This window comes from Lynx rufus, unplaced genomic scaffold (genome assembly GCF_022079265.1).
Source record: "Lynx rufus isolate CCGP_SWC_20201006 ecotype Redwood Valley unplaced genomic scaffold, mLynRuf1.p SCAF_27, whole genome shotgun sequence".
NCBI classification, from domain to species: Eukaryota; Metazoa; Chordata; class Mammalia; order Carnivora; family Felidae; genus Lynx; species Lynx rufus.
The window spans coordinates 10,767,389-10,794,570 of record NW_025814842.1 but is presented as its reverse complement, the minus strand read 5'-3'; the positions used below and the strand labels follow the sequence as shown (position 1 = coordinate 10,794,570).

Here is a 27,182-nt window from a genome sequence, read left to right as displayed (position 1 = left end):
AAACTAAGAATCAACATGACCTTATCGATATTTACATTCCTAACTACACAATAAAAACCTTATTTCTGACTATTCTGATATAAGGTATAAATGTGTACTTTACCTTAAATATGAAAGTGTGTCATGTACCCATTTCGAGATTCATTACTAGATTCACAAAAGGGAAAATTGGTTTTGAAAAATTGTTGCTTGTGAAGTTCATTTATGTTTAAAAAAAAGGCCAATACATTTTTTTCCTTTTCCATTTAGAAAAGTAACAATACAGATAAAATACTAAAACACAGTCTGTGCAATATAAAGAACATAACATGAGAACAGTATGTGGGAAAACAGAAGTGAAGAGGTTATACCTTGTAAAGACTTCGAAAGGGGGAGTTTGTCATCAACATCATCAGTTTCGGAAGGGCCTGCTTTGGAATACAAAGATAATACTTCAAAAGTAATCCCAAAAATGTATTTTGGGTCACTTTAGCAAACGAATTTGGGTGAGTGAGATGGAATAATACAGCCTTTTCATGAACAACAACAAAAAAAAGGCAAAATGAAAAAAAAAAATGACAAAACGAGTGGCATCAGCTTATGGTCTTACTGAATGGAAAAGGTGTGCTCAGATAAATTTGTTATATAGACAGTCCAAAGTAATTTTGAAAATGACCAGACATATGGATCGAATGGGAATGACAGGTCTCAAATGGCAGACATGGGTTTGTCTAAACAGTACAAGGTTGGTTTGTAACAGCAAACTGCAACTTTTATACTTCATACAGGTTTTAAGTGCAGGTTTATCTTATAAGGTGTATTTCTTCCTTCCTTTACAAGTATTTGCTTAATCTTTTGTCATGCTGAAGAAAACTGCAGAATCAAATTGTTATATCTTCCTTAGAATCTCTAGAATCACGTAATTAAAATACCAGTAAGCTTGAATGTCCACTGCAACAGAAACATGACAAGCTAAGTTATTAACTCAGAATTCCGTCTTTCCTACAGGCCCATAGGATTCTAACAACTTCACACTGTTCTTTCCAATTATAAATGTAGGAAGTATTCTGAGTTAACTAAACATTCACATAATGCTATAAACATTTTGATGATATATTACACAGAGGAACAAGCTTGTTAGTGATGAGAGTAATCAATCTAAAACAGAGAACAAAACATTGTATTTTTAATGGCTACTTAAAATAGGGTTCGTGTATTAAAATGAATACAAACCACTTCACTATCTCTGAGTATGAACTGGATAGTACCCTAAGACTTTTGAAAGGTGTCGCTAACGAAGGAGCAGCTTCACAAAGCACCAAACTAAGCAAAGAAACAATTTCCTAGAAAATGCACAAACTGTATTTGGAATTTCAACTAAGAGCAAGAGGCTGAATGAAAGAGACTTGAATTCAAATGCCAGATTCACTGCTTCCCAGTCAAGTGTTCCTGGGTAAAAAATACACAGAAAATAATTAAATCATAACTAAGGTTGCTGCCTGACCTGTAAGCATAGCTTTAGCTGTTTTTTCACAAGTTTGCTTTTGTAGTATTCTCAGTAATGCTCTGTTCTGTTCCAAGATTTTAAAAGTAAGGTCCTCTTTAACACAAAGTACATTTTTGTAGGATTTTCAATGTATAGGATTTCTATCTTTTAAATAACCTGTTTACTCTGGATTTCTAATTTTACTAATTATATTATGTACAGAGAATTTAAGATTATCTGTGATCTGTGAATCACAAGATTATCTGTGAACAAATCCATTTTTGTAAAAGATCCACACTTTGTAAATTTATCTGCTGGGTGAATTCTATATGTGTATATCAATTGGCTTATCTTTCCAAACTGTAGAATGCAAATATTCTATTTATCATCTATAATAAGTATTCGTTGGCACATGATGTCTCAGTTATCAATAGCCACTTGTTGGAATCTCCCACATGAATGTAGATCTAAAAATTTATTACAGTTGTGTCAATTCTTTATTTTTATTTTAATTTTGAGCTATAATGTAAGGTATGTATGAATTAATGACCACTATATCAACTCACTGAATTATAACTATCCATATCATGTAGTCTAACTTTGTATACCTGTTACTTTTTTCTTTTTCGGCCTCAAATCAATATTGCTAAGCTGGATTTTGGGTGGTTCCGATTTGCCCAGTATGACTTCACAGATCACTATACCTTCACATCACCTATGAAGTTGGTTGCATTTTAGCTCTGCATGTTTTAACAGCACATATTTGGGTTTTCTTCATTGTAAAATACGCAGCCTACTTCACCCTCACACTCAAAACGCTAGTTGTGACTACCCAGCATGAAATCAAACATTCCTACTGCTCACACCTGAACACCACTATCCTGGGGAAAGACTGGTAAGTACACAGAGATATGTCCTAGCCTATTTTTTTTTTTTTTTGTCCTAGCCAAAAATTATGGAAGAAAACACGTATGTGAAAGAATGAACTACAGCATAATTACACAATGTACTATCACAACAATACTATTAAATCTCTAGGTGACAAGTAAATCTCAAAAACTCACACTGAATGAGGGACACACAAGAACATGTACGTACCAATATATACAGTACGACACCATCTGTGTCAAACTTAAAAAACTAAGAAAATACTATGTGTAAAATGCATGCTCACACAGACACTTTCGTGGGAACAGGTATGTAGTAAAGGCATAAAATCTTTATTCGTAAGGACAACCTTCAACTTCAAGAAAATGGTTAACTCAGAAGAATAGAAAAGAAAGCAGAAGGGCACCTGGGTGGCTCTCAGGTCATGATCTAACGGTTCCTGAGATCAAGCCCCGTGCTGGGCTCTGTGCTGACAGCACGGAGCTTGCTTGGGATTCTCGCTCTCCTCTCTCTGCCCCTCCCCCTTCTTGTTGCACGCGCACTGGCTTACTCTCTCGAAATAAAGAAATAAACATTATGGGGCGCCTGGGTGGCGCAGTCGGTTAAGCGTCCGACTTCAGCCAGGTCACGATCTCGCGGTCCGGGAGTTCGAGCCCCGCGTCGGGCTCTGGGCTGATGGCTCAGAGCCTGGAGCCTGTTTCCGATTCTGTGTCTCCCTCTCTCTCTGCCCCTCCCCCGTTCATGCTCTGTCTCTCTCTGTCCCAAAAATAAATAAACGTTGAAAAAAAAAATTTTTTTTTAAAATAAAAAAGAAATAAACATTAAAAAAAAAAAAAGAAATGGAAATTTGGGACACATATTAACATGTTATATACTGGTGTGTTTTGGGGGGTGGGGAGGAAAATGATGAAATAGTAAAGACTATAAATCTTGGCAGATGTACGTTATGTGTGTACATTTCAATATTTTATTTAAAAAGAAAGCATTTTAGAAATACAATGCAGCAATGCAAATAAGTGATCTATAAGCATACCCAACAACATGGCTCACAAATTTTAGGTTTTATTTAAGAACCCTAAAACAACAGTATGTGCAAAAGGATTCCATTTATGTGAAATACAGAACCAGACAAAACTAATCCAAGTTCTTACAGGTCAGAAGAAGGGTTACCACTGGAAGGGGGTTGCCTGGAAAGGAGCCCCAAGGAAGGAGCTTCTAGTGATGATCCTGGCACCTAACAAAAGCCCCCTCAGAAAGCATGAAAGGAGAAACAGATCAGGAGGCAGCTGGAGATCTCAGAACTGTATCCCTGACGGAAGGGGAGCAGTCAGAAATAGCAGTAAGGCTAACAGACCTAGACGACTCTCAGCCCACCTTAACAAAGTTTAAACAGAAGTGAACTGAAAATCAGTAACAGAAAGATATTGGAAAGTCCGTAAGTATGTGGACATTAAAACTACACACTTCTGGGGCACCTGGGTGGCTCAATCAGCTGAGCGTCTGACTTCGGCTCCAGTCATTATCTCACAGTTTGTGAGTTCGAGCCCCATGTCGGGCTTGCTGCTGTCAGCACAGAGCCCGCTTCAGATCCTCTGTCTCCCTCTATGCCCCTCCCCTGCTCACACTCTCTCAAAAATCAATAAACACTAAAAAAATTTTTTTCCAAACCCTACACACTTCTTCCACTATGATCTACATACTGGGTATCTATCTCCCAAAAAAATATAAGAACACTAATTCAAAGGGATACATGCACCACTATGTTTGCTGCTGCATGACTTACAGCAGCCAAATTATGAAACAGCCCACATGCCCATCGACTGCTGAATGGATAAAGAATATGTGGAGGGCTCCTGGTGGCTCAGTCAGTTAAGCATCCGACTTGAGCTCAGGTCATGATCTCGTGGTTCCTGAGTTCGAACTCCACATTGGGCTCTCTGCTATCAGCGTGCAGCCTGCTTCGAATCCTCTGCCTCTCTCTGCCCCTCCCCTGTTTGCATTCTCTCTCTCTCAAAAATATATAAACGTTAAAAAAAAAAAAAGAATACGTGGAATATAGCTACAATGGAGTACTATCCAGCTATCAAAAGGAATGAACTCTTGCCATTTGCAACAACATGGTGGGAGCCGGAGTGTATAATGCTAAGCAAAATAAGCCACAGAGAAAGATGAAAACCTTAAGTTTCCACTCATATGTGAAATTTAACAAACAAAACCTTAAGAACCAAAACAGAAAGGGACGCCTGGGTGGCTCAGTCGGTTGGGTGTCCGACTTCGGCTCAGGTCATGATCTTGCGGTTTGTGAGTTCGAGCCCCGCGTCGGGCTCTGTGTTGACAGCTCAGAGCCTGGAGCCTGCTTCGGATTCTGTGTTTCCCTCTCTCTCTGCCCCTCCCCTGCTCATGCTCTGTCTTTCTCTGTCTCAAAAATAAATAAAACATTAAAAAAAATTAAAAAAAAAAAAAAAAAAGAACCAAAACAGATGAACACAGGAAAAAAGAGTGATAAATCAAGGAACAGACTCTTCTTTTAAAAAAAATGTTTATTTATTTATTTTGGGAGAGAGTACGAGTGAGTAGGGGAGGGGCAGAGAGAGAATCCCAAGCAGGCTCTGCAATGTCAGTGCAGAGCCCGTCACAGGGCTCGACCCACTAACTGTGAGATCGTGACCTGAGCCCAAATCAAGAGTAGGATGCTTAACCAAGTGAGCCACCTGGGCGCCCGCAAGAAAGATGCTTAACCATAGAGAACACACTGATGGTTGCCAGGGGTGGAGGTGGGTGGGGATTAAGGAGGGCACCTGTAGTGATGAGCACTGGGTGCTGTATGAAGTGTTGAATCGCTATATTGTATGTTAACTGTTACTATATTTAAATTAAAATTTAAAAAATAGCTACACACTATGGAAAAACCATAGAACAGAGAGGAAAATGGATTTTTTTTTTTTTTTTTTTTAGAGAGAGAGCAAGCACAAAAGCAGAAGAGAGTGGCAGAGGGAGAGAGAGAGAGAGAGAAGAACCTCAAGCAGGCTCCACACTCAGTGTCGAGCCCGACATGGGCTTAATCTCATGACCCTGGAACCATGACCTGAGCCGAAATCAAGATTCAGAAGCTCAACCGACTGAGCCACCCAGATGCCTCGGTAAAAGCTGGAACTTGAGAAAAATGAAAACATTTGAGAAAGCTCTAGAGCTGGACCAATGGTTCTCCACTGGTAGTGACCGTGTCCCCATTCCCCTGGGAGTGAATATATCCTATAACATTTTTGATTGTTACAACTAAGGAGATGCTTCTGGTATCTAGTGGGTAAAAGGCCAGGGAGGTCTGCTAAACATTCTACAATATAGAGACAGCATAAGAAAGATACCAACGACAATGCACTGTTTGCTCAAAATGTAAATATTGACATCTTGAGAAACCTTGAGCTAGAGCAACCAAGAAAAAAAGACACAAATTACAAAATTGGCAACGAGAGGGACATCACTATAGACTTTGCAAATAGTAAAATTTAAAAAACACTACTTAAGGTAAAGTAGACAAATTCCCTGAGATATAAACTGCCACAGCTCAATCAAGAGGAAATACATAACCTGAACAATCCTATAACTATTAAAATACATTTAAAAACTAAAAAATAGACTGAACTTGGGCGCCTGGGTGGCTCAGTCAGTTAAGCGTTCGACTTCGGCTCAGGTCATGATCTCATGGTTCGTGGGTTCGAGCCCCACATCGGGCTCTGTGCTGACAGCTCGGAGACTGGAGCCTGCTTTGGAGTCTGTGTCTCCCTCTCTCTCTGCCTCTCCCCCACTCATGCTCTGTCTCTCAAAAATAAACATTGAAAAAAAAACTTTGTTTAAAAACACAAAAAACAAAGACCAAGTTTAAAAATTTTCCATTATGGAAACCAAAAGGTCTAGGTAGCTTCACCGGCAATTTGACCAAACAAGAACAGAACAATACCAATTCTACCAAAAAACTCTTCCAATATATCACTTCCCAATTTGTTTTATTGAGGCCAATATTACCAAAACCAAATAAATACATCTACCAGAAATCATCTAGTATCTCTTAATAACAATCAATAATACATAAAAAAGAATACATTATAACCAAGCAGGGTTTATTACCCCAGTAATCCGTGGCTGGTTTTAACAAGTGAAAATTAATATCAACTACCAGTTTAACAGACTAAACAAGAAAACCCTATATAATCATCAAGGGACACAGATAAGACCTTCTACAAATTCAACATCCAACAATCATAAAAACTCTTCCCAAACTCTGAACACAAGAGAACTTCCTCAAACGGATGAAGGGCACCTACCAAAAACCCACAGCTATCATACTGAAAGATTTCCTTCTAAAATTGTGAACAGGGTAGGGATGTCTCCTCTCACTACTCCTATTCAGCTACTAGAGGGTCCTACACAGTGCAATTACACAAGGAAAGGAAATGGAAGAAATAACACCATCGACCTACAAAGTCCCAAAGATTTTACCAAAAAGTTGCTAGAACCAGTAAGTCATTTTTAACGACATCACAAGATACAAGGTCAGTATGTGAAAATCAATTATAGTTCGATGTATTGGCCATAGTTGGAACCTGAAATGCAAAAGAACAGTAGCATTTACAGTAACATCAAAACCCATTAAATACTTAGGTATACAATCTCACAAACTGTGCACAATAGGATCTCTATGCTGAAAACAAAGCACTGATGAAAGAAATCTAGTAAAAGCTAAATAGGTAAGAAATATAAACCATGCTCATGAATCAGAAGATTGGATATTAAGATACTCAACCCAATTAGCTGTATAGATTCAGCATAATCACTATTAAAATCCCTGTAATTTTTTGATCACCAAGCTGATTTTGAAATTTATATGGAAAGATAAAGGAGTTATAATAGGCAAAATAATTTTTAAAAAGGAGAACAATTTTGTAGGACACTCACAATCCGAATTCATAACTTACTATAAGCTGTAGTACCCAACACAATGTGATTTTAGCAAAAGGATACACAGAGACCAACGTAACAGAACATACAGAGATGTAAAGGAAATGCAGTGGAGAAAAGTTTTTTCAACAAATGGTGCTGGAAAAAGTGGACCACATAAAAATTAGACCTAAACTGATGAAGACCTAAAGGTAAAACTACCGATTTTTCATAAAGCATAGATGAAAATCAGTGACTTTGGGTCAAAGATTTCTTACCTATGATATTTAAGGACAATCCATACAATGAGGGGGGTGGGGATCAATAAACTGGACTTCATCAAATTGAACTATTTGTAAATCATATCACACAGGACTTTTATTCAGAGTATACTTTTACACAGAATATACAAACTCAATTACTAGAAAAACGTCCACATTGCGTGGACTAGATCTCTCAGCTTGCTAGCTCCTACCTTCTTCAACTGTACTGAAGATACTATCATTTCAAACAATCTTTCCCTCTAAAGCATCAGATTTCCAACTCTTACTTCTCAGGCATCACCTTTAAATCACTCACACTCACAATCTCAAAAGGGAACATACTCGTGGCGGAGAATAACAAGTTGCTCAACAGGCAATACCAAAGACAAAGGCAGACTTTTTATTTTAAAAATTAAATATAATCTGCATACAAAAAGACTATTTTATTAGTTTTTATTAAATAAATTAAACTTATTAAATTAATACACATGTATTAGTAAGGTACCAAGAACTCCATTTATAAAGGCTAAATATTTTCCACAATTTTAACTGTTTAATTAAAAACCCATAGAATTATCTCAATCTTCTAGCCATGTGATTACTAATGTCAAAAGCAATAAAGTATCCAAAACTGACAAATAAAAATAATGATATTCACTATGAAATGGTTAAATGTATGTTTACAGATAGTCACATGATTACAAATCAGAATAAATTTTTCATTAAACTTTTACAATGCTCCAGAACTGATGAGGGCTTATCTTGTTAAATGAGCTACAACTATTAGGTGAATACAAATTACAACTGAAATGAGGTCTCAGGAGACAACCACTGAAATGGTTAAAAAGAGAAGACTGACCGGACAGGTGTCGGCAAGGACGTAAACAACTAGGAACTACTTGGACGCTGCTGGTGGCAATGTAAAAAGAGTACAAGCACTGTGCAAAAATGGTTTCGCAGTTTCTTACGAAGTTAAATACCTACCATGTGTCCCAGCTATTCCATTTCTAGAAATCTACTCAGGAGAAATGAAGGAATATTTCCACACAACAATTTGCACACAAAAGTTCACAGCAACTTTGTTTTTAATAGCCCCCAAAAGTAGAAACAACCAAAATGTCCATCAACAAACAAAGGGATAAACCTGTGGGGCAGCCAAGCAATGGAATTAGCTACTGATACATGCAACACTGGGGATAAATTACAAAACAATTATGTAGAATCAAAGAAGGCACACCCCATCCCGACAAAACAGTACATACTTGATAAGGATTCCACTTATACAAAGTTCTAAATGACAGAAACTAAGCTAAAATGACGGAAAACAGATCAGTGGTTGGCGGGGGAGGGCGGTGATTGTAATAGAACACAAGGAAACGTGAGGGTTATAGAAATCTCATTTCGAGTGCAGTGAAAAAAGTTTTACCCGAACGTAAAGACAACAAAACTAATCAAGTTTTATACTTTAAATACTTTAATGTATTTTATGCAGCCATAAACACAAAACTGACTATAAAATATCAAAAACGTTCTTCTAAACTAAAATCCAATAATGTGTGAAAGCATGCTGCGTACTGTGAAACTACAGCCTTCCATTCCTCCCTAAATAAGCAAGCCAAAAGATATGGAACAAAGTGACCACTAACAGCTAATACTTACTAACGTCTTACCTTTTACAGATTTTTAAGATAAGGATAATGCTTATACGGGTATTTTGTGTTGCACAAACAGAGCCACCCAAGGTTCAGAAGACCTCTTGGGTCTCCCAAATAATACTAGAAATTGGAACTGAATTCTAAATTGTGCCCCAACTTTTGCTTGTCCTTTTAAGAATATCAATGGCTATTTTACATTTGTGCTGTAGATTACTTATCTCACTGCCACATTTTTGAAATCTATTTTATTGTAGTGATCAATCATAAGCACGCATGCCAGTCAGACAAGCAAGAAGTATTTAAGGAGTTCAGACAATCAATAAATTTGAATTTTAACCGCTGATAACTTTTGGAAAGAAAACCTGTATTAATAGTATTACCTTGAATGTTATATTGATAGTAATCAGGATCTTCTGATTCTTCCTTTACTGTCACAGCTGCCATTTCCAGGGAAATACCTACAAAAGAAAATGACATTATTTACTTACACTTTAGGGAATGCAGTTAGATGGTGTAGGAAAATCTCTTCTGTCCTAAAATAGTACAGAACAGAAGTGAAAGAACAGTGAAGGAACTAGTGAAAGGACAGAAGTTCGCTAGGTAGCTAAGGGACAAAAATCACCTAAAACCCAACCTACACAACGTTGTAATTATGACTAATTTTCTGGGATTACTTGCTGCTAACTTTTTTTCTCTGACATTCTTATCTTTGGAATTGGAGAACATCAGTCCCACTCTCTTCTCACTCAACATTAAAAATGCTTTTACAGGGGCACCCAGCTGGCTCACTCAGGAGAGCACACGACTACTGATCTCATGGTCTTGAGTTCAAGCCCCACACTGGGCGTAGAGCTTACAGAAGGAAGGAAGGAAGGAAGGAAGGAAGGAAGGAAGGAAGGAAGGAAGGAAGGAAGGAAGGAGGAAGGAAGGAAATAAATAGATAGATAGATCTTTTACCAACCACTGAAAAGCACTTAGTCATCAGTTATAATAAGTCACTACTCTGCAGTTAAGGTGGCATAATTTTAAACCATTTTAATAAGATACATAGATTTTTTTCTCCTAATAAATCCCTTTATTAACAAGGGTACAAAATACACCTTTCGCCTAATGCCTTGCCTACAATGAGGACAGATCATCTGGCATGGGCCTTCGTGGCTAGACATGAAGGAGCACGCACGGTCCAATTCCACATGCAGGAAAGCCAACCACAACCATACAGTCCTCTGATCAACTTCATACTGAGCCGGTGCTACGTGACTTGAGAAGTTTGCATGTAATTTTTTAAACTGCAGAAAACAGCTCAAAAAGAGCTAGCCCGACGTACTAGAGGACACCTACCCCTAACGCAACAGGCCATTACCGATGGGAAACTGATTTGCTTCCCACGACGGCGACAGGGAACATGTCTGAAACCGCTCAGATTCTGCAGGCTGTCTCTTTACCACACGAGTGGTCATCAGCAAAGGTTAAGAGGAAATCACAGCAAACAAAAAAGGCAGATCCACTGGGGATTTAGACCCTTCAGGAATGAAGGTCTGGGTCGCCTCAACCAGGGAAAGGTCAAGAACCTTACCAGCTAAGGTCCTGACCGAAGGCAAAGAAAGAAATACAATATAATGGGTCATGGATCAGGAAGGTGTGGATTCTTGTGACAAGTTGTTGAAATGTGGACACTATACGTATTTTCTTCCTTGTTAGGAGTGTTTCTTTCTGCAAACACATGTATCTGGATATACCAACTGTTCTCTCTTCTCCTCTGCATTGTTATTTTACAGAAGTTTTGTTAGGTTTCCTTTGCCACTTAGCCTTTAGAAAAAAAGAATATTCAAATAGGTTGAGCGTGAATGTGAGACCTAAGTAAGACAGCTCAGGAGAGGACATTAATCAGTCTCCCAGAGAAGGGGACAGGAACTGCTAGAACACTGGAACTCCTCATTTTGGGGAGAGAGCAAAAGTGGAGGAGTCTGTAGGAAGGGCAGCTACACGCTATGAGACGGAAACAGTTGTCCTTTTGTTCCAAGGAAGCCCAAATATGTAGGGGCGGGTGTGGATGAGCAGCCACAGGGGCAGCAGCCAGTGCGGTCACTGAGCTGCTGTCCCAGTTCCAGACACCCTCCCCGACTCTGCGGGAGCCTGGACCGCAAACCGGTCGGGCTCCTTGCAAAACTCCCCAGGGAACGCAACAGGGAGGAGGCTGTGAGGCCAGAGATGAGAAAACCAACCCGCGACTTCCTTTCGGCTCCTCGTCTGCGTCTCGTTCCAGTCGGGGTCACTCACCGCTGGCACCCTCCTTCAATCTGACACCTCCCATAGCAAGAGCAGGACCCCCTGGAAAATTCTTCCGACCCTAGCAGGACCGGTTTTCACCGTCACCTCAGACAGCAGTACCATCCCACAGCCTCCCACCTCAGAAGGCAAAATGAAGACTTTAGGGTGGCAGCCAGCTCCTCGAGTCGTTACTTACAGGGCTCCTTAGCTACTCCTTCTAATACAAAGTTGATCATTAGTTAACCTTTACGTTAAATTGTCTCCATTCAAGAAATATATAAGAAATAAGTAAGGGGTGCCCGGGGGGCTCGGTCGGTTAAGCCTCCAACTCTTTTGATTTCAGTTCAGGTCACCATCTCACCGTCTGGAGATCAAGTCCTGTATCATTAGGATCTGCACCGAGCGCGGACCCTGCTTGGGATTCTCTGTCTCTGTCTCTGTCTCTCTCTCTCTCTCTCTCAATCTGTGCCTCCCACAATCGCACGGGCTCTCTCTCTCTCTCAAAATAAATAAATAAACATTAAAAAAATTAAAAGTGGAAATATTAAAAGAAATTGCAGGATAAATTAAGAACATAAAGATACAAAGTGCAAGGAGAAAAAAGAAACCCCTAGAATAGCAGTGCTATTATATCCCCAAAGATGGTTAAAGAATTCAGTAAAATACAATCTTTCTCAATTCAGCACGTTTATCTTTAGATACAAACTATTCAGGAGATGACTATATGAATAAAAGAGAGAAAACAATTTGCAAAATGATGATTTAGGTGCAATCAACTAAAAGCTAAACAGAAAACTGAGGTTTCCTGTGGCATGAAAAACAACAACAAAAAGCCTTCTGTAAAACAATGCAACAGATTCGAATACTTCCTCCCAATAAAGACATTCAACACTACCACTCTTGCAGATCTCCCCAAAAAACGAACACTCGGCCTGTCTGCACCATACACAAAAGCTGTCCCCGCCCCACGCACACACGCAGGCACAATTAACACAGCTTCCCCTTTCCCCAACTATTCACCCCAAATGCCATTAGAGGGCACTGAGCAAGGCAGACAGCGGCACGGGGCGGTTCAGTGCAGCAGGGTGGGCCAGCTGAGTGAGAAGTGTACTCACATGAAGGGCAGGGGAAGTGAGGGCCTTAGGAGACCCAGGCTGATAAGAGGGTAGGCAGGGCTGCGGACAGCCAGACAAGGAACGTCAGAGTGGGAGTCCGGGCAGGACAGTGACGATGAGACATGGGTTAGACAACAGGACATGGGTCAAATGAAGAAAATAGACTAAGGACTCTCATCAGAACAGAGGGATATGGAAAACCCCCTGGGATGTTAAGAGAACAGAAGATGTGGGCATGAAACACTATAGCTGTAAATGCATGTATGTATATATTTTTGTGTACACAAACTCCCCACACACACGGATTCCTAAGCTGCGTCCACTGGGAAGCAGTAACCTCCCAATGGCAATGGACGCACCTCCCACCAAGATACTGACATCTTGAGATCATTCTCCTCAGAAAGGACCCGGGGTTTCTTGGAATGGTTGACCCTAGGGCTGGATTAGAGAAAGTGCGAGGAACCTTGACCACCTTGTACTGTAAGAAAGGAAGTTCTGAAAAATTATGGCGAGGGGCGTCTGGGTGGCTCAGTCGATAAAGCATGCAACTCTTTTTTTTTTTCTTTTTTAATGTTTATTTATTTATTTTTGAGAGACAGAGAAAGAGAGCACAAGCAGGGGAGGGGCAGAGAGAGGAGACACAGAATCCAAAGCAGCCTCCAGGCTCTGAGCTGTCAGCACAGAGCCCGACCCGGGGCTTGAACCCACAAACTGTGAGATCATGACCTGAGCTGAAATTGGATGCTTAACCTACTGAGCCCCCCAGGAGCCCCAGGCATGCAATTCTTGATCTCGGGATTGTGAGTTCCAACCCCACATTGGGTGTAGAGATTACTTAAAAAGAAAATCTTAAAGAAATAATAAAATAAAATAAATAGTACGAAATACCAAAGCATCATCTGTAAAAAAGCAACAATTTAAACAGTCATCAAGAATTTTTAAACCTGTGGCACCTGGGTAGCTCAGTCAGTTGAGCATCCCTTTTGGGATCAGGTCATGATCTCGTGGTTTGTGAGTTCGAGCCCCGCATCAGGCTATGTGCTGACAGCATGAAGCCTGCTTGGGATTCTGTCTCTTATCTCCCTCTCTCTCTGTGTGCCCTTACCCTGCTCACTCACACACACCCTTTCTTTCTCTCTCTCTCTCAAAAATAAATTAATTAAAAAAAAAAAAAAAGAACTTTTAAATCTGTTTCTCCCTGTTCTTTGCGGAGTATGAGCAGAATGTTTGCCATCTGCTAGCTAAACTTCATCTTTCTTGGATTTTTATCTACATTTCCTTAACTAGACTTAGCATTTTCCCTTGCTTCTACAATCTTTGATCATTTATTTTTTGGATTAGCTCTTTGTAAGTCAAATACAACAAGGTTTGTCATTTGTCTTGCAAACAGCCATTCCCTGTGTCTCACATGTGCTTTGACACATTTTGGCTGACCTTGTCATCCTTAATTTTTAATTCTTTCTTAGTCAAACATATTGCTTAGAAATCACTCAAAGGACTACTAATTTTTTTTCTAAAGGCTTTAATTCTAAACTCTTATTATATCTGGAATTCTTTACAAAGTCACATCAAACTATCGGTATTTTGTTTTCCGTTTTCTAGTTGATTCTCTGGTGTTCTACATTCATAATCACATGTACAAGTCAATGGTGCCCTCCACTTTCTAATTACTTACACCTCATACTTGTACTGGTTTGTACTAGAATTCTGGTAAGAAACTGGTGAAAAGGTGCCTCTCTGTTTTACAAAGAGTGCTTCTGGTAGTTCACTATTAAACACAATGATGGAGGGGGTGTCTGACTTCGGCTCAGGTCATGATCTCATGGTCTGGGGGGTTCCAGGCCCACGCAGGGCTCTGCACTGACGAAGTCTGTCTCCCTCTCTCTCTGCCCCTCCCCCACTCACACTCCGGCTCTGTTTCTCTCTCTCAAAAATACATACACATTAAAAAAAAATTCAACACAATGATGGGCTGGCATTTACAATTATGTATGACAGCCTGACACATCAGGTTAAGGATTTCCGCTGCCATTTTATCGTCTACTCAGATGATATATTATTTCTGGTTATTTCAGTAACATGAGAAAGGGAATTTAGAGATTTTCTAATCTCATCCTTACGTTCCTAAGTGAATTTTAAGTCTGAAATTCACTGCACAAGGTAATTTGTTTTTAAAGATTTTTTTTCTTTTTTTAAGTAATCTTTCTACCTAACGTGGGACTCGAACTTACAAGCCTGAGATCAAGAGCGGCACACTGTAACAGCTGAGCCAGCCAGGAGCCCAGGATAATTTTTTAACCAACTTGGGAGGACGGTAAAAGCCCCACAATGACAGGTTCTGCAAGTGTGAATGTGGATGTGACAAAACTGACAAACGGCTTCCATCCCCTGCAGGAGATCAGTCTGAAGATGTCACTTTTTAGCAATGATACAAAACTGCATTTTACACAATTGAAATTTTTGGACCCCAGCTATAGCTGACGCTCAGGTTATAGTTTACGTATGTCTTCAATACGAAAAAGCAGTAAATGTCCATTTTTTGTTGCCAATCACCAAAGCTAATTATTAAATATATTCTTAGTAATAATACTATGATCTTTTAAAGCTATGTATTATTTTTTAGAAGATATTTTAAAAAATGGGGGGAGCACCCGGGCGGCTTAGTCAGTTGAGCATCCAACCTCAGCTCAGGTCATGATCTCACAGCTCATGACTCTGAGCCCCACGCTTGGCTCACTGCTCTCAGCCTGTCAGCACAGGGCCTGCACAGATCCTCTGTCCCTCTGTCTGCCCCTCCCCCGCTTGTGTTCCCCCCAAAACAAATAAAAAATAATAAAGTTATGTATTATTTTTAAACACAAGGTTGCTGTCATTCATAGAACCAGAGTAACAAAAAATCCTAACAATAAAATTGTCATCAAGTCAGGAAGAGCTGTATGTCTTATAAACAGGCAGAACCACTTGTGCCCTAGAAATGGGACATGGGAAGAAGCAAACGTTAATTGAAATATCCAAGACCATGCTCAGTTCTGAAAGTACTCGCACAATAAAAATCAACTTAAATATATGGTAAAAGTGGGAAAGGGAAAAAAAAAAGTATCGAAGATAGTAAAAAAATTATATCCTCATTTTCCATATGTTAACAGATAATAAAACCAAACCTTAGAACGACAGGAGATAGAGTGTACTATTGGTCTAAGACTGGGGGGGGCATCTGAGTTCAAGGAAACAGAACTGAAGGCACAGAAGTACACCTGGTCACATGCTGTCTGACAGGTGCTGAGGCGATCCAACGAAGAAATGAGAGCTTTTCAACAGATGCTGGGGCGGCAGGGTAGTCCGCACACAAAAGGATGAAATCAGACCCTTCCCTTCCCTTCCAACAAGCACAATGAACTCAAAACAGATCTTAGGTTTAAACATAAGAGTTAAAACTACACAATTCCAGAAAAATGCAGTAAGTGAGAAATTCTTCATGACCTCAAGTTAGACAAAGATTTTAGGTTTCCTAGGGGTAACACCCAAAGTAAAAGTGATTAAAGAAAAATCTGAAAAACTGAACTGCATCAAAATCAAAGCAGTTTCAAGGCTTCAAAGGATCCCGTTAAGCAAATGAAAAGACAAGCCAGAGTAGAAAAATACATTTGCAAAACATTATTTCTAGTTTCAAAAATCCAGAATATATAAAAGAACTCTAATAAGTAAGAATTAAAAAAGAAAGAGGAAAAAAAAAGGAGAAAGAAAAAGGAACGAAATCTTGCCATTTGTGACAACATGGATGGACGTAGAGGGTATTATGTTACATGAAATAAGTCAGAAAGACAAATACCATATGATTTCACTTCTATGTGGAACTAAAAAACAAAACAAATGAGTAACAAAAAAACGAACGAGACTCAAATACAGAGAACAAACTGTTGACTGCCATAGCAGAGTTGAATCAGGAGATGGGCAAAATAGGTGAAAAAGATTAAAAGGTACAAACAGTTATAAAATATACACGTCATTGTGATAAAAAGTACAGTATAGGGAATATAGTCAATATTATAATAAGGTTGTATGGTGACAGATGGGGACTATATTGAATAATGTATAGAAGTATCGAATCACTATGTTGTACACCCTAAACTAGTAACACTGTATGTCAACTCTACTTCAATAATAAATAAATACATAACCAAAAAGAAAAAAAAACCAACATAATTAAAGAACAAGCAAAAGAATTAAAAAGACATTTCATCAAAGGTAATACATGAATAGCTAATGAGCACATCAAATGATGTCCAACATCATTAGGAAAACGCAATTAAATGTGTTCTGTTTGTTTTTTACTGTTTATTTATTTTTGAGAGAGACAGAGCATGAGTTGGGGGAGAGAGGGGACAGACAGAGAGGGAGACAGAATCCGAAGGAGGCTCCAGGCTCCGAGCTGTCAGCACAGAGCCCAACGCGGGGCTCGAACTCACAGATCACAAGATCATGATCTGAGCTGAAGTCGGACGCTCAACCGACTGAGCCACCCAGGCGCCCCAGGAAAATGCAATTAAAACCACAATTCTAGGACATTCTGGAAAAAGGAAAATGATGAAGACAGTAAAAAGATCAGTGATGGATGACCAGGTGTTAGAGAAGACAGACAGAAGAACAGGCAGAGGACAGGGGAGTTTTAGAGCAGTAGTACTATTCTGTATACTATAGTGTGGGATAACATTCATCATACAGTTATCAAAACCCACAGAATGCACAAGACTGAACGCTAATGTAAACTAAGGAGTCTGGGTAATAATGGTTCATCATTTTTAATACCAATCTGATGCGGGATATTAATAGTTTGGGGGGGAGGTATTGCTATGTATGTGTGGGGGTAGAAGATACATGGAAACACTCTCTGTACTTTCGTTCAATTGTTGTGAACCTAATAAAACTGCTCTAAAAATAAAATACCTATTTACAAGTGCACAAACAAAAAAATAAACCCCACACCCATACACAATGAGACACCACTTCATATTCGCTAGAATTGCTATACTCAAAAAAGAGAGACAATACCATGTGTTGCCCAAGATATGGAGAAAGTGAAACCTCCAAACACTGCTGCTAAGAACGTGCAGCCACTTGGGAAAACAATTTGCCAGCTGCTTAACTAGTTAGGCACAGAGTTACCATAGGACGAGCAATTCACTCCTGGGTATCTACCCAAGGGAAATGAAGACATTTTTTCTACACGAAGACAAATAGGAGTATTCCTAACCATCCATGTTACTCGAGACAGCCAAAAAATGGAAACAACTCAAACGCCCGCCAAACGGTAAATGGATAGAAACGGTAGTATATCCATACAATGGAATAACATTCAGGTATGAACCCTACAACTATTGTCGAAGATGATGCGGAGCAAAAGAATCAAAATGCAGAACACCACAGATTGTAGGATTCCATTCATAGGAAATGTCCAGCTAAGCCTACAAAACCCAAAAAGTAGACTAATGGTGGGAACAGGGCTTCCATTTGGGCACCAGCTTTCCATTTAGGATGACAGAAATGTTCCAAAATTAGACTGTGGCAATAACTGCAAAACTCTATAGATGTACTCAACACCACTGAATCTTATACTTTAGGGCAGGTGAATTCAATGGCACGTAAACTGTATCTCAATAAAGCTATCCAAAACTATCTATATAGAATAACACTAAAAGCATGACATTTAAAAATTAGGAATTCAGGGGTGCCTGGGTGGCTCAGCTGGTTAAACACATGACTTAGGCTCAGGTCCTGAGCTCAAGCCTCACATCAAGCTCCCTCTTGTCAGCACAGAGCCTGCTTTGGATCCTCTGTCTGCCTCCCTCTTTCTGCCCCTCTCCCCCACTCATGCTCACCCTCCTTCTAAAATAAATAAATGTTAAAAAATAAAATAAAATAAGGAATTCAACACTCAAACCAGCTTAGAGTTAAAAGCAGTCTCCTTGGAGGGCAGACACAAGAGTGCAGGGGAGAAGGGACAGTAAGAGGACATTTGATGGGTCTGTATAAAAAGCACTGTAGAACCAGCTGACATTTTACACCATTATTCCTATATAACTGGGGGGAAAACCTAATAATAAATTTTGTTTACAAATGGGTAATTAGCAACAAACTTCTGGGTAACACTTAGTAACTCAACTTTTTAGGTGTTAAGCATAATATGTGCTAACGCTTAAGAAATCATGTCACCGGTGGAATAAATTTGTTCTGTCTGCTTCTCATCAAAGCATTATCAGAAACAATGCGTCAAAATACAACCTTCTAAGTTAAGGGAAAGGCTTCCTTACTTAAATTTCATAGAGGACTCTAAAAGCACAAGTACATACCAGAATCTTCTGTGGGCTCAGTTTTCACTTTGATGGGGCCACAGCTGAAAAGAAAAGAAGGCAGGATAAAGCAGTGCGCAGGTGCAGGCGGCCACACAGCAGTCAGGTCCTCACGTGACCAAGCTCAACGCAAACCTGACTTAACTTCAAATGTACGTATTTATTTCTTTGCATACATAACTTGTCAACTGAATTTAGTACTTTAATCCCAATCAATTTTTGGGTACAACAGTATAATAGTAACTTGCAAATTCCACTGTACTACAAGGCCCTCCTATTCCCCATGTAGTTATCAATCTATCACATTAGCTTCCCCCAGGAAGTACTTAGTCAGAAACTGCATTTTCATAGGACCCCAAATCAATCAGCTGAATATAAAACATCAAGATATGTGATATGGTCCTTTTTAATATTCTACTACCTCAAATTCCTAAAGACTAAAAACTGCTATGGCGTGGAAGTTTATTCGTACTGATGAACTATGTTTTACCTTCCACCTGGAGATAGCATTGACCTTTCAGCGTCTGTTACCATCACACGACCACCTATGTACAAAAAAAAAAAAAAAAAGAAAAGAAAAATGAGATTCAGGTTTTTCACACACTTTCAATATGACTAACATTTCCAAAGGTCCTGAGCAGACAGTAGGGGAGGAGGGGCGCCCACAGCTCTGGATCAAGCTGGAGGGAGTACCCGGTGACTCCACACGACAGTGTCCTTCGTCCTCCCCTGTAAGGAAAGGAAGTGGGGTGACAATCCTGACGGCGTTCATCCCCTCACCGGCCAGCACCCTCCCCCACTTAAGGAATTACCCTGCCAATGTAGAAGAAGCCTCTACTGATGCAGGAGCGCTGACAGAAAGTTCTATCATGACTCCATCTGGCTCACGAGGACTGGAAAGCTGTGACTGGCTAACAGGTACAGGGTTTTTATTTGGGGGTTACGAGAATGTTCTGGAATTACATGCTGGTGACGGCGTCCATCTTGTAAAGATACTAAGACCCATGGAAGCATACACCTTACAACCCTGAATGTTACATATACTAAAAAAGCATGAATTTTATGTTTGAAAAACATAAAAAGGAAACAAGAGAGATGGATGCCACCGCATGTTGATGAAAAAGTCGAGTAACTGGAGTGCTCTCACTTCTGGCGGGAACGGCCAGTGGAGTAAATCATGCTGAAAACCAGTTTGGTGCTTTCCTAAAAAATTAAATACATAACTACCATTTGCCACTCCAAATTTAGGTATTTACTGAAACGTATGCTCATATAAAGACGTGCCTTCAAACATTCACAGCAGCTTTCTTTATAATTAAGGCCAAGATATGGAAACTCAAATTTTCATGGGCAAGTGAATGAGTAAACAAATTTGTGGTGTAGCTATACATTGGAATACTAATCAGTAAAATAATGAACTACTGATAGAAAGAATAAGGATCTTAAAATAAAAAGCAAAACAAGAGACGCCGAGGGGGTTCAGTCAGTAAGCGTCCAATTCTTGTTTTCAGCTCAGGACATGATCTCACAGGGGTCGTGAGGTCGAGCCCTGCATTGGGCTCTGTGCTGTAGCAGGGAGCCTGCTTGGGATAGTGTCTCTGTCTCTCTGTCTCTCTCTCTCTCTCTCTCTCTCTCTCTCCCTCCCTCTCTCCCTCCCTCCCTCCCTCCCTCCCTTCCTCTCCCCCCCATTGCCTCCCTTGCTCACACTTGCTCTCTCTAAAAATAAATAAACATTAAAAAAAAAAAAGGAAAACCAAAAAAGCACCTACTATGATTCCATTTATACTTAAAAAAATCTATAAAAGCCAGGGGCGCCTGGGTGGCTCTGTGGGTTGAGCATACAACTTTGGCTCAGGTCATGATCTCACAGTTCATGGGTTCAAGTCCCATGTCGGGCTCTATGCTGACAGCATGGAGCCTGCTTGGGATTCTCCTTCCCTCTCTCTCCCTCTGCCCCTCCCCGCTCATGTGCCTGTTCCCTCTCAAAATAAATAATTTTAAAAATCTGGAAAATACAATCCCATTACAATCTCAAGTTTCTAATTACTTTGCAAGTTGGTATGATAAAAAAGTTGGTATACAAACCCACCTGCTTGTACCACATCCTATAGAAACATAGTTTAGGGGCACCTGGGTGGCTCAGTTGGTTAAGTGTCTGAACTGACTTCAACTTAGGTCATGATCTCACAGTTCATGAGTTCGAGCCCCACGTCAGGCTCTGTGCTGACAGCTCAGAGCCTGGAGCCTGTTTCGGATTCTGTGTCTCCCTCTCTCTCTGCACACTTCCCCTACTCACACTCTAGCTCTCTCTCAAAAATAAACATTAAAAAAATTTTTTTTAAAGAAACATAATTTAATTAACAACCAGGCCCCAATGTTTCAAAAGAAGTTTCTAAAACAGAAGACTTCAAAAAATACAAATGGCAGATTAAAACTAATCTAGAACACTTCAGGGAGAAAAATATCAAGAAAAAAGTCGAAGCTTTAATTAAAGAAAGACGATAAATCTTTTCTCTCTCAACCTTAAGAGGGACATCTACAAAAACCCCACAGCTAACAAGTGGCCAAAGCCTGAATGTCCTCCTCCTAATGTGGACAGGCCGATGTCTGTTACGGCCACTTCCATTTGATGCCGCATTGGACATTCTTGCTAGAAGCACAAGATCAAGAAATAAAAAGCACTCAGACTGCAAGATGTAAACCGTCCTGATTCACACACAACAAGACCCACGAGGCAGAAAGCCAAGAAACGGGCAGAAGAAACAAAAATGCCAAAGAAATTCTGGGGAGAAAGGTCAGTCTTTTCAACAAACTGCTGGAACAACTGGACAGCCACGGGCACAAAAGCTGAATTTCACCCTTACCACGCGCCATAATAAAAAATCAGCTCAAAACTAACCGCAGGGGCACCTGGGTGGCTCATTCAGCTAAGTATCAGATCTTGATTTCAGCTCAGATCGTGACCTCAGTTTGTGAGGCTGGGCCTGCCATCGGGCTCTGTGCTAACACGGAGCCTGCTTGGGATTCTCTCGCTCCCGCTCTCTCTGGCCTCCTCCTACCCACTGAGTGCACTCACTCTCTCTCAAATAAACATTAAAAAAGAAAACAAGAAAACACAAAACTGACCTAAATGTAACAACTAAATGTAACAACACAGGCTATAAAAGTGACAGAAAAAAACACGACACATCTTCACAACGTTGTGTTAGGCAACAATCTTATATACAAGATCAGAAGCACAAGTGATAAAATAAATTGGGCTTTGCAAAAATTAAAAACTTTTGTTCCTCACAGGACACTGTCAAAGACAACTTGTCAAACTGGAGAAAATATTTGTATCAAAAATATGTAAGAACTCTTACAACTCAATAATAAAAACACAAACAACTTTGTGGAAAGGACCCGAACAGACCTTACTCCAAGGAATATACAGAATGGTCAATAAGCACATGAAAAGATATGCAACATTATTAGCCATTCGGGCTATGCCAATCAAAACCACAATGAGACCACCTCACACCCATGAGGATGGTTAACACCACAAAGACACTAACTAAAGTGTTGACAGGGACGCGGACAAACTGGAACTCTCAGACAGTGCTAGCAGGAACATAAATGGTGCAGGCACGGTGGAGAGCAGTGTGGCAGTTTTTTTAAAGCTAAATGAAAAATCAGTCTATGACCCAGCAATTCTACTCGTAGGTATATATCTCCAAGGGAAATTAGAGTACATGTCCAGACAAAAACTTGTTCAAGTATGTTCACAGTAGTAACAGCCAAGTGGAATCTACTAATCCAATGCTCTACCAACCTGTGACTGGATAAACAAGTGGTATATTCATCCATAGGGATACTTAGCATTCAGCAAGAAAAAGGAAATAACTACTGATATACCCAACGATCTGGATGAGCCTCAACTGAATTATGCTGAGTGAAAAAAGATAATCTCAAGAGGCTACATTCTGCAGATCTAATTTATGTAACATTCATGAAGTAACAGAGAAGATAAAAATATTCTAAAATTAGATTGTGACAATGACTGTAAAACTTTTCAAACTTTATCACTGTAAATTTACCAAAGCCCACTGAATTGGATGCTTGAAACAGGCGAATTTTATGGCATGCCAATTATACCTCAACAAGCTTCTAACAACTTAATCTTTTCATCATGGTAAGAATAAAACAAAGGTTACTTAACAAAAAATAAAATATATTGGGTGTGTATATATTATTCTGTCCTTTCTTCCTTGTACTGGTTAAGAGGTTGCCAATGATAATGGTCCTTTATTTCCAAAAGTCTCAAACAAACCTGCCTCCAAAGGGCACCAGTCTCCTAAAAATCACTTTGCCCTTCAAATGCAATGGCTTAACCTTCCCCAAAGGAAGTTCTGTTGAAATCCTCCTCGCTCTTCAAGGACCCATCTTAATGCCCTCTCCAACTCGAAAGCCTTCCTGGGCTATAAACAAATCCTTCTTCCGGCAAACTTGCAAAGCATTTTCTTTAGCTATCCCTACACTGTGCAGCTATGCTCTTGATGTAGTGACTTTATGGGCTTTTTATCTCTTTCCATTAAAGCTCAAAAGCTTTAATGCTTATGCACAGTTGTGTATCCCATCCCCACCCAATCTTATGCTCACTAATTCTGTGCCTGATCAATGAACACTAGATAAATTAAGCCATCCTCTTAATTCTGGCTAATGATGGCAGATCCAGTCTATGATTGAACATACTGCCCACAATAAAACCTTGACTATGTCATTAAAAAAGTAGCAAAGCAAGTCTCTACTTTTTCAGCTCAGTGACCTTTCATTGGTTTATATATAACACCCCACTCCAAAAGGTCTTATGTCATATTCTCAAAGAAAAAAGAGAAATTAGTAAAACGTGTTAAATTTGGCCCAAAAGATAGTTTAGGAAGTATGAGTAAGCAAAATAATCACTTACCTAGGTGCTTCTTTGGCTCCAGGAAAGGTCTGTATTAAAACAAAACAAAAAACTATACATGAATACACAAAATTATTGTAAACCTTAAATTTAAATGACTTCTACAGTAAACAAGAGTTTTTAAAATATATGGGGTGCCTGGGTGGCTCAGTCAGTTCAACATCTGACTGCGGCTCAGGTCATGATCTCACGGTCCATGGGTTCAAGCCCTGCATCAAGCTCTCTGCTGTCAGCGCAGACCCCACTTCAGATCCTCTGTCCGCCCCCCCTTGCCCCTCCCCACTCATGGACACGCGCGTGCTCACTCTCTCTCGCTCTCTCAAAAATAAAGAATTTAAAAAATTTTTTAATATATTAAAATAAGGTGAATATTCAACTTTATATGAATAAACTCTTAATGGGCAAGGGAGAAAGTACTTCACCTCTTAATAATAAATGAAATTCCTGCTTTGTTCTCTAAAATCCATTTCAAGGTGGCAAGATCATAGTTCTCGGGGTGTTTAAAGGCAACTCCTTCCGGAAGCCCCTGCACAACCACCGCTGACTGATCTCGTAACATCTTCTCATATGGAACAGGAACCACTGTTGATTTGCCTAAAGCTTTCCCTGGGGGTGAGGGACAGGGGTGAGGCAGAAAGAAGTAAACATCATTTAATGTTAAGATTAAAAAACAAATCCATCATTAGTTTATCATGGCTTCACAAATGGCATTCATACTGTTTTGTAATATCTGACTTCAAAGCGACTTCAAAATATCAAGAGGGCCCTATTCCCATGTTAGAACTTCTAAGCTTGAAACATATCCACAAGAGCAACATAAAAAGTATATAAAATATTTATATAAAACCTACACAAAATGAAAAGAACAATAGCTCATTTCTTCCACTATTGTCTTTCTTTACAATGGCCTTGTGCTGTTACAACATGATCTTTTCAAATCCAATTCAGCACCAGAACATGGAAGCCTGACAAATCCAACTGTTATAAAATATCCGGCGATGTTTTGCCAATATTCTCATCAAAAACTTATTACATAAATACGATCGCCATTCACAACGAAGTGTGTTCTAGCACTTTTGTGTGCGGACATCAGGCAGTAAGCCCAGAGATGCTAGAAACCCCATTCCCCAGAGATGAATTTTACCTACGGCCTCACAGTGTAACTGGTATCCTCTCCCTCTGACTGTTTTTCTTAAGAGCTTTGTTTGCCGTGTGATTAGGTTAACAAAAAAAGGGGGATCGGTGAGATCAGCACATAAGTCAAAAACAAACAGGTCTCTGGGTGATTATGAGGTGTTAATGTAGGTTCTCTGGTAGGGGGTGCTGAAAATGCGGGTGGGGGGGCAGCTATGCATGTACTGAGCCAGGGGCTACACAGTAAATCTACCTTCCTCTTCATTTTCCTATAAACCTAAAACTGCTCTTGAAAAGAAGAAAAAGAAAACAAAAAACCCTACCCTACAGCTCTAATAGGTGCATTTGCTTATTTCTGGGTTCTAGTTTGAACCAGAACTAGAAAGTGAGATCATTCCTGATGTTACCCCAAGAGGTCTGGGCAGTTTGTCAAGGTGTGCTGGACGAGTGTTAAACCAGTTACACCATCTACCCTTTACATAACGTCTCTTTTAGAAAATGCAAGTGTAGAACCTTACCATAGCAAAAGCAGAAATAGTCCTCAACTGTTTTCCTGAGCGTTTCAATCTCTACAGCGTCTACACTCATCCGATTTGCTGGGGTTGTAGATTTCATCTTATGCATCTCTGCAGCCTTTTCCTCTTCTTCAACACCTGTAAAGCAATTAATGACATAAAAGGCTCATCTCCACTACCTTAATACCTGGCTTTCAGTAAGAGTATTTTTTCCTAGGGGTACCTGGGTGGCTCAGTCAGCTGAATGTTGGACTTTTGGTTTTGGCTCAGGTCATGATCCCACGATTCAGGAGATTGAGCCCTCGAGCTCCGCACACACAGCATGGAGCGTGCTTGGCATCCTGGCTCGCTCACACACTCGCTCGCTCACGCTCTCTCTCTCTCTCTCCTCTCTCCCTCTCTCAAAAATAAATAAACTTAAATTTTTTTTTAAAAGAGTATTTTTTTCCTATATTCTTTGTTTCTCGCTTTATTTTATTTTTTTCAAATTTTTAAATTCTAGTTAGTTAACATACAGTGCAATGTTGGTTTCAGGTATGTTTTTTCTATATTCTAATATTTATGATTTGTTATAAAAAGACAGAAAAAAAGGGATGAGGGGAATTTAAAAATAATTAAGCTTGGCTAGCTTAGTCAGTGGAGTGTGCGACTCTTGGATCTTTTGGGCTGGTGAGTTTGAACCCCATGCTGGGCACAGGGCTTATTTGACAGATAAGTAATTTTTTAAGCTTTAAAAATAAAAGCATAAGACATAAATGGCTTGAATAAAAATAGTAAGAAATGATCATCATCTCTGAAATAAGTGTTGCTATAACTAAAAATTCTGTAAAGTAAAAATTAACTACTAGTAGTTTTAAAAAAGACACGTCTTGGGGCGCCTGGGTGGCTCAGTCGGTTAAGCGTCCGACTTCGGCTCAGGTCATGATCCCACGGTCCGTGACTTTGAGCCCCGCATCGGGCTCTGTGCTGACAGCTCGGAGCCTGGAGCCTGTTTCGGATTCTGTGTCTCCCTCTCTCTCTGCCCCTCCCCTATTCACGTTCTGTCTCTCTCGGTCTCAAAAATAAATAAACATTAAAAAAAAATTTAATAAAAGAAAATTAAAAAGACACGTCTTTAGAGTAATTTATCAGCTACAAACTTGAACATGAGATTATCACCACCACAAAACACAGTCCAGGTTGGAAAAGTCTACCACCTGTGTGTGGCTACCTAACACCTGAAATGTACCAGTCCAAACTAAGATGTGCTGTAAGTTTGCAATACATACTAGATTTTGAAAACTTAGTACAAAAAAAGAGTACGCAAAATATCCCAGTCATAATTTTTAGGTTGATCACATGTTGAATGATAATGTTTTAAATAGACTGGGTTAAACTATAACCACTAAATAAATTTCCCTTGTTTCTCTTTCTTATGAATGTCGTAACTAAAAAACTTCAAATTCTAGGAATGATTCGCATCATATTATTTCTCCTGGATGGTGCTTTTCCAGCCCCTGGGAAAGACAAGTCTCCCCCAAGAATTTCTAAAACTGACTCATAAACCTACTGATTAGGTTACAGAAGACCACTATTGATCCTTATCTGCAAAATAGATTCTACAAACAAATATTATGCACTTAAGAATTACATCTGAAGATTATTCTCTG

General features: G+C 39.6%; 1 protein-coding gene across 7 annotated transcripts in view; it reads right to left on the bottom strand.

Moving 5' to 3' along the window:
• Nucleotides 1–27,182, bottom strand: part of GTF2I (general transcription factor IIi) — a 109,349-nt gene that overhangs the window by 49,624 nt on the left and 32,543 nt on the right. For 3 of the 7 annotated variants that reach the window (XM_047089087.1, XM_047089090.1, XM_047089091.1), the window contains exons 4-9: nucleotides 25,537–25,671; nucleotides 24,307–24,490; nucleotides 23,885–23,913; nucleotides 19,430–19,484; nucleotides 18,940–18,983; nucleotides 9,587–9,664 (exon numbers count right to left, since the gene is read on the bottom strand). In XM_047089087.1, coding sequence (XP_046945043.1) covers nucleotides 9,587–9,664; nucleotides 18,940–18,983; nucleotides 19,430–19,484; nucleotides 23,885–23,913; nucleotides 24,307–24,490; nucleotides 25,537–25,671 — 525 coding nt within the window. Of the gene's footprint in view, nucleotides 1–350; nucleotides 411–9,586; nucleotides 9,665–18,939; nucleotides 18,984–19,429; nucleotides 19,485–23,884; nucleotides 23,914–24,306; nucleotides 24,491–25,536; nucleotides 25,672–27,182 lie in introns of all 7 variants that reach the window. The other 4 variants (XM_047089085.1, XM_047089088.1, XM_047089086.1 and 1 more) reach the window with 2 other exon arrangements.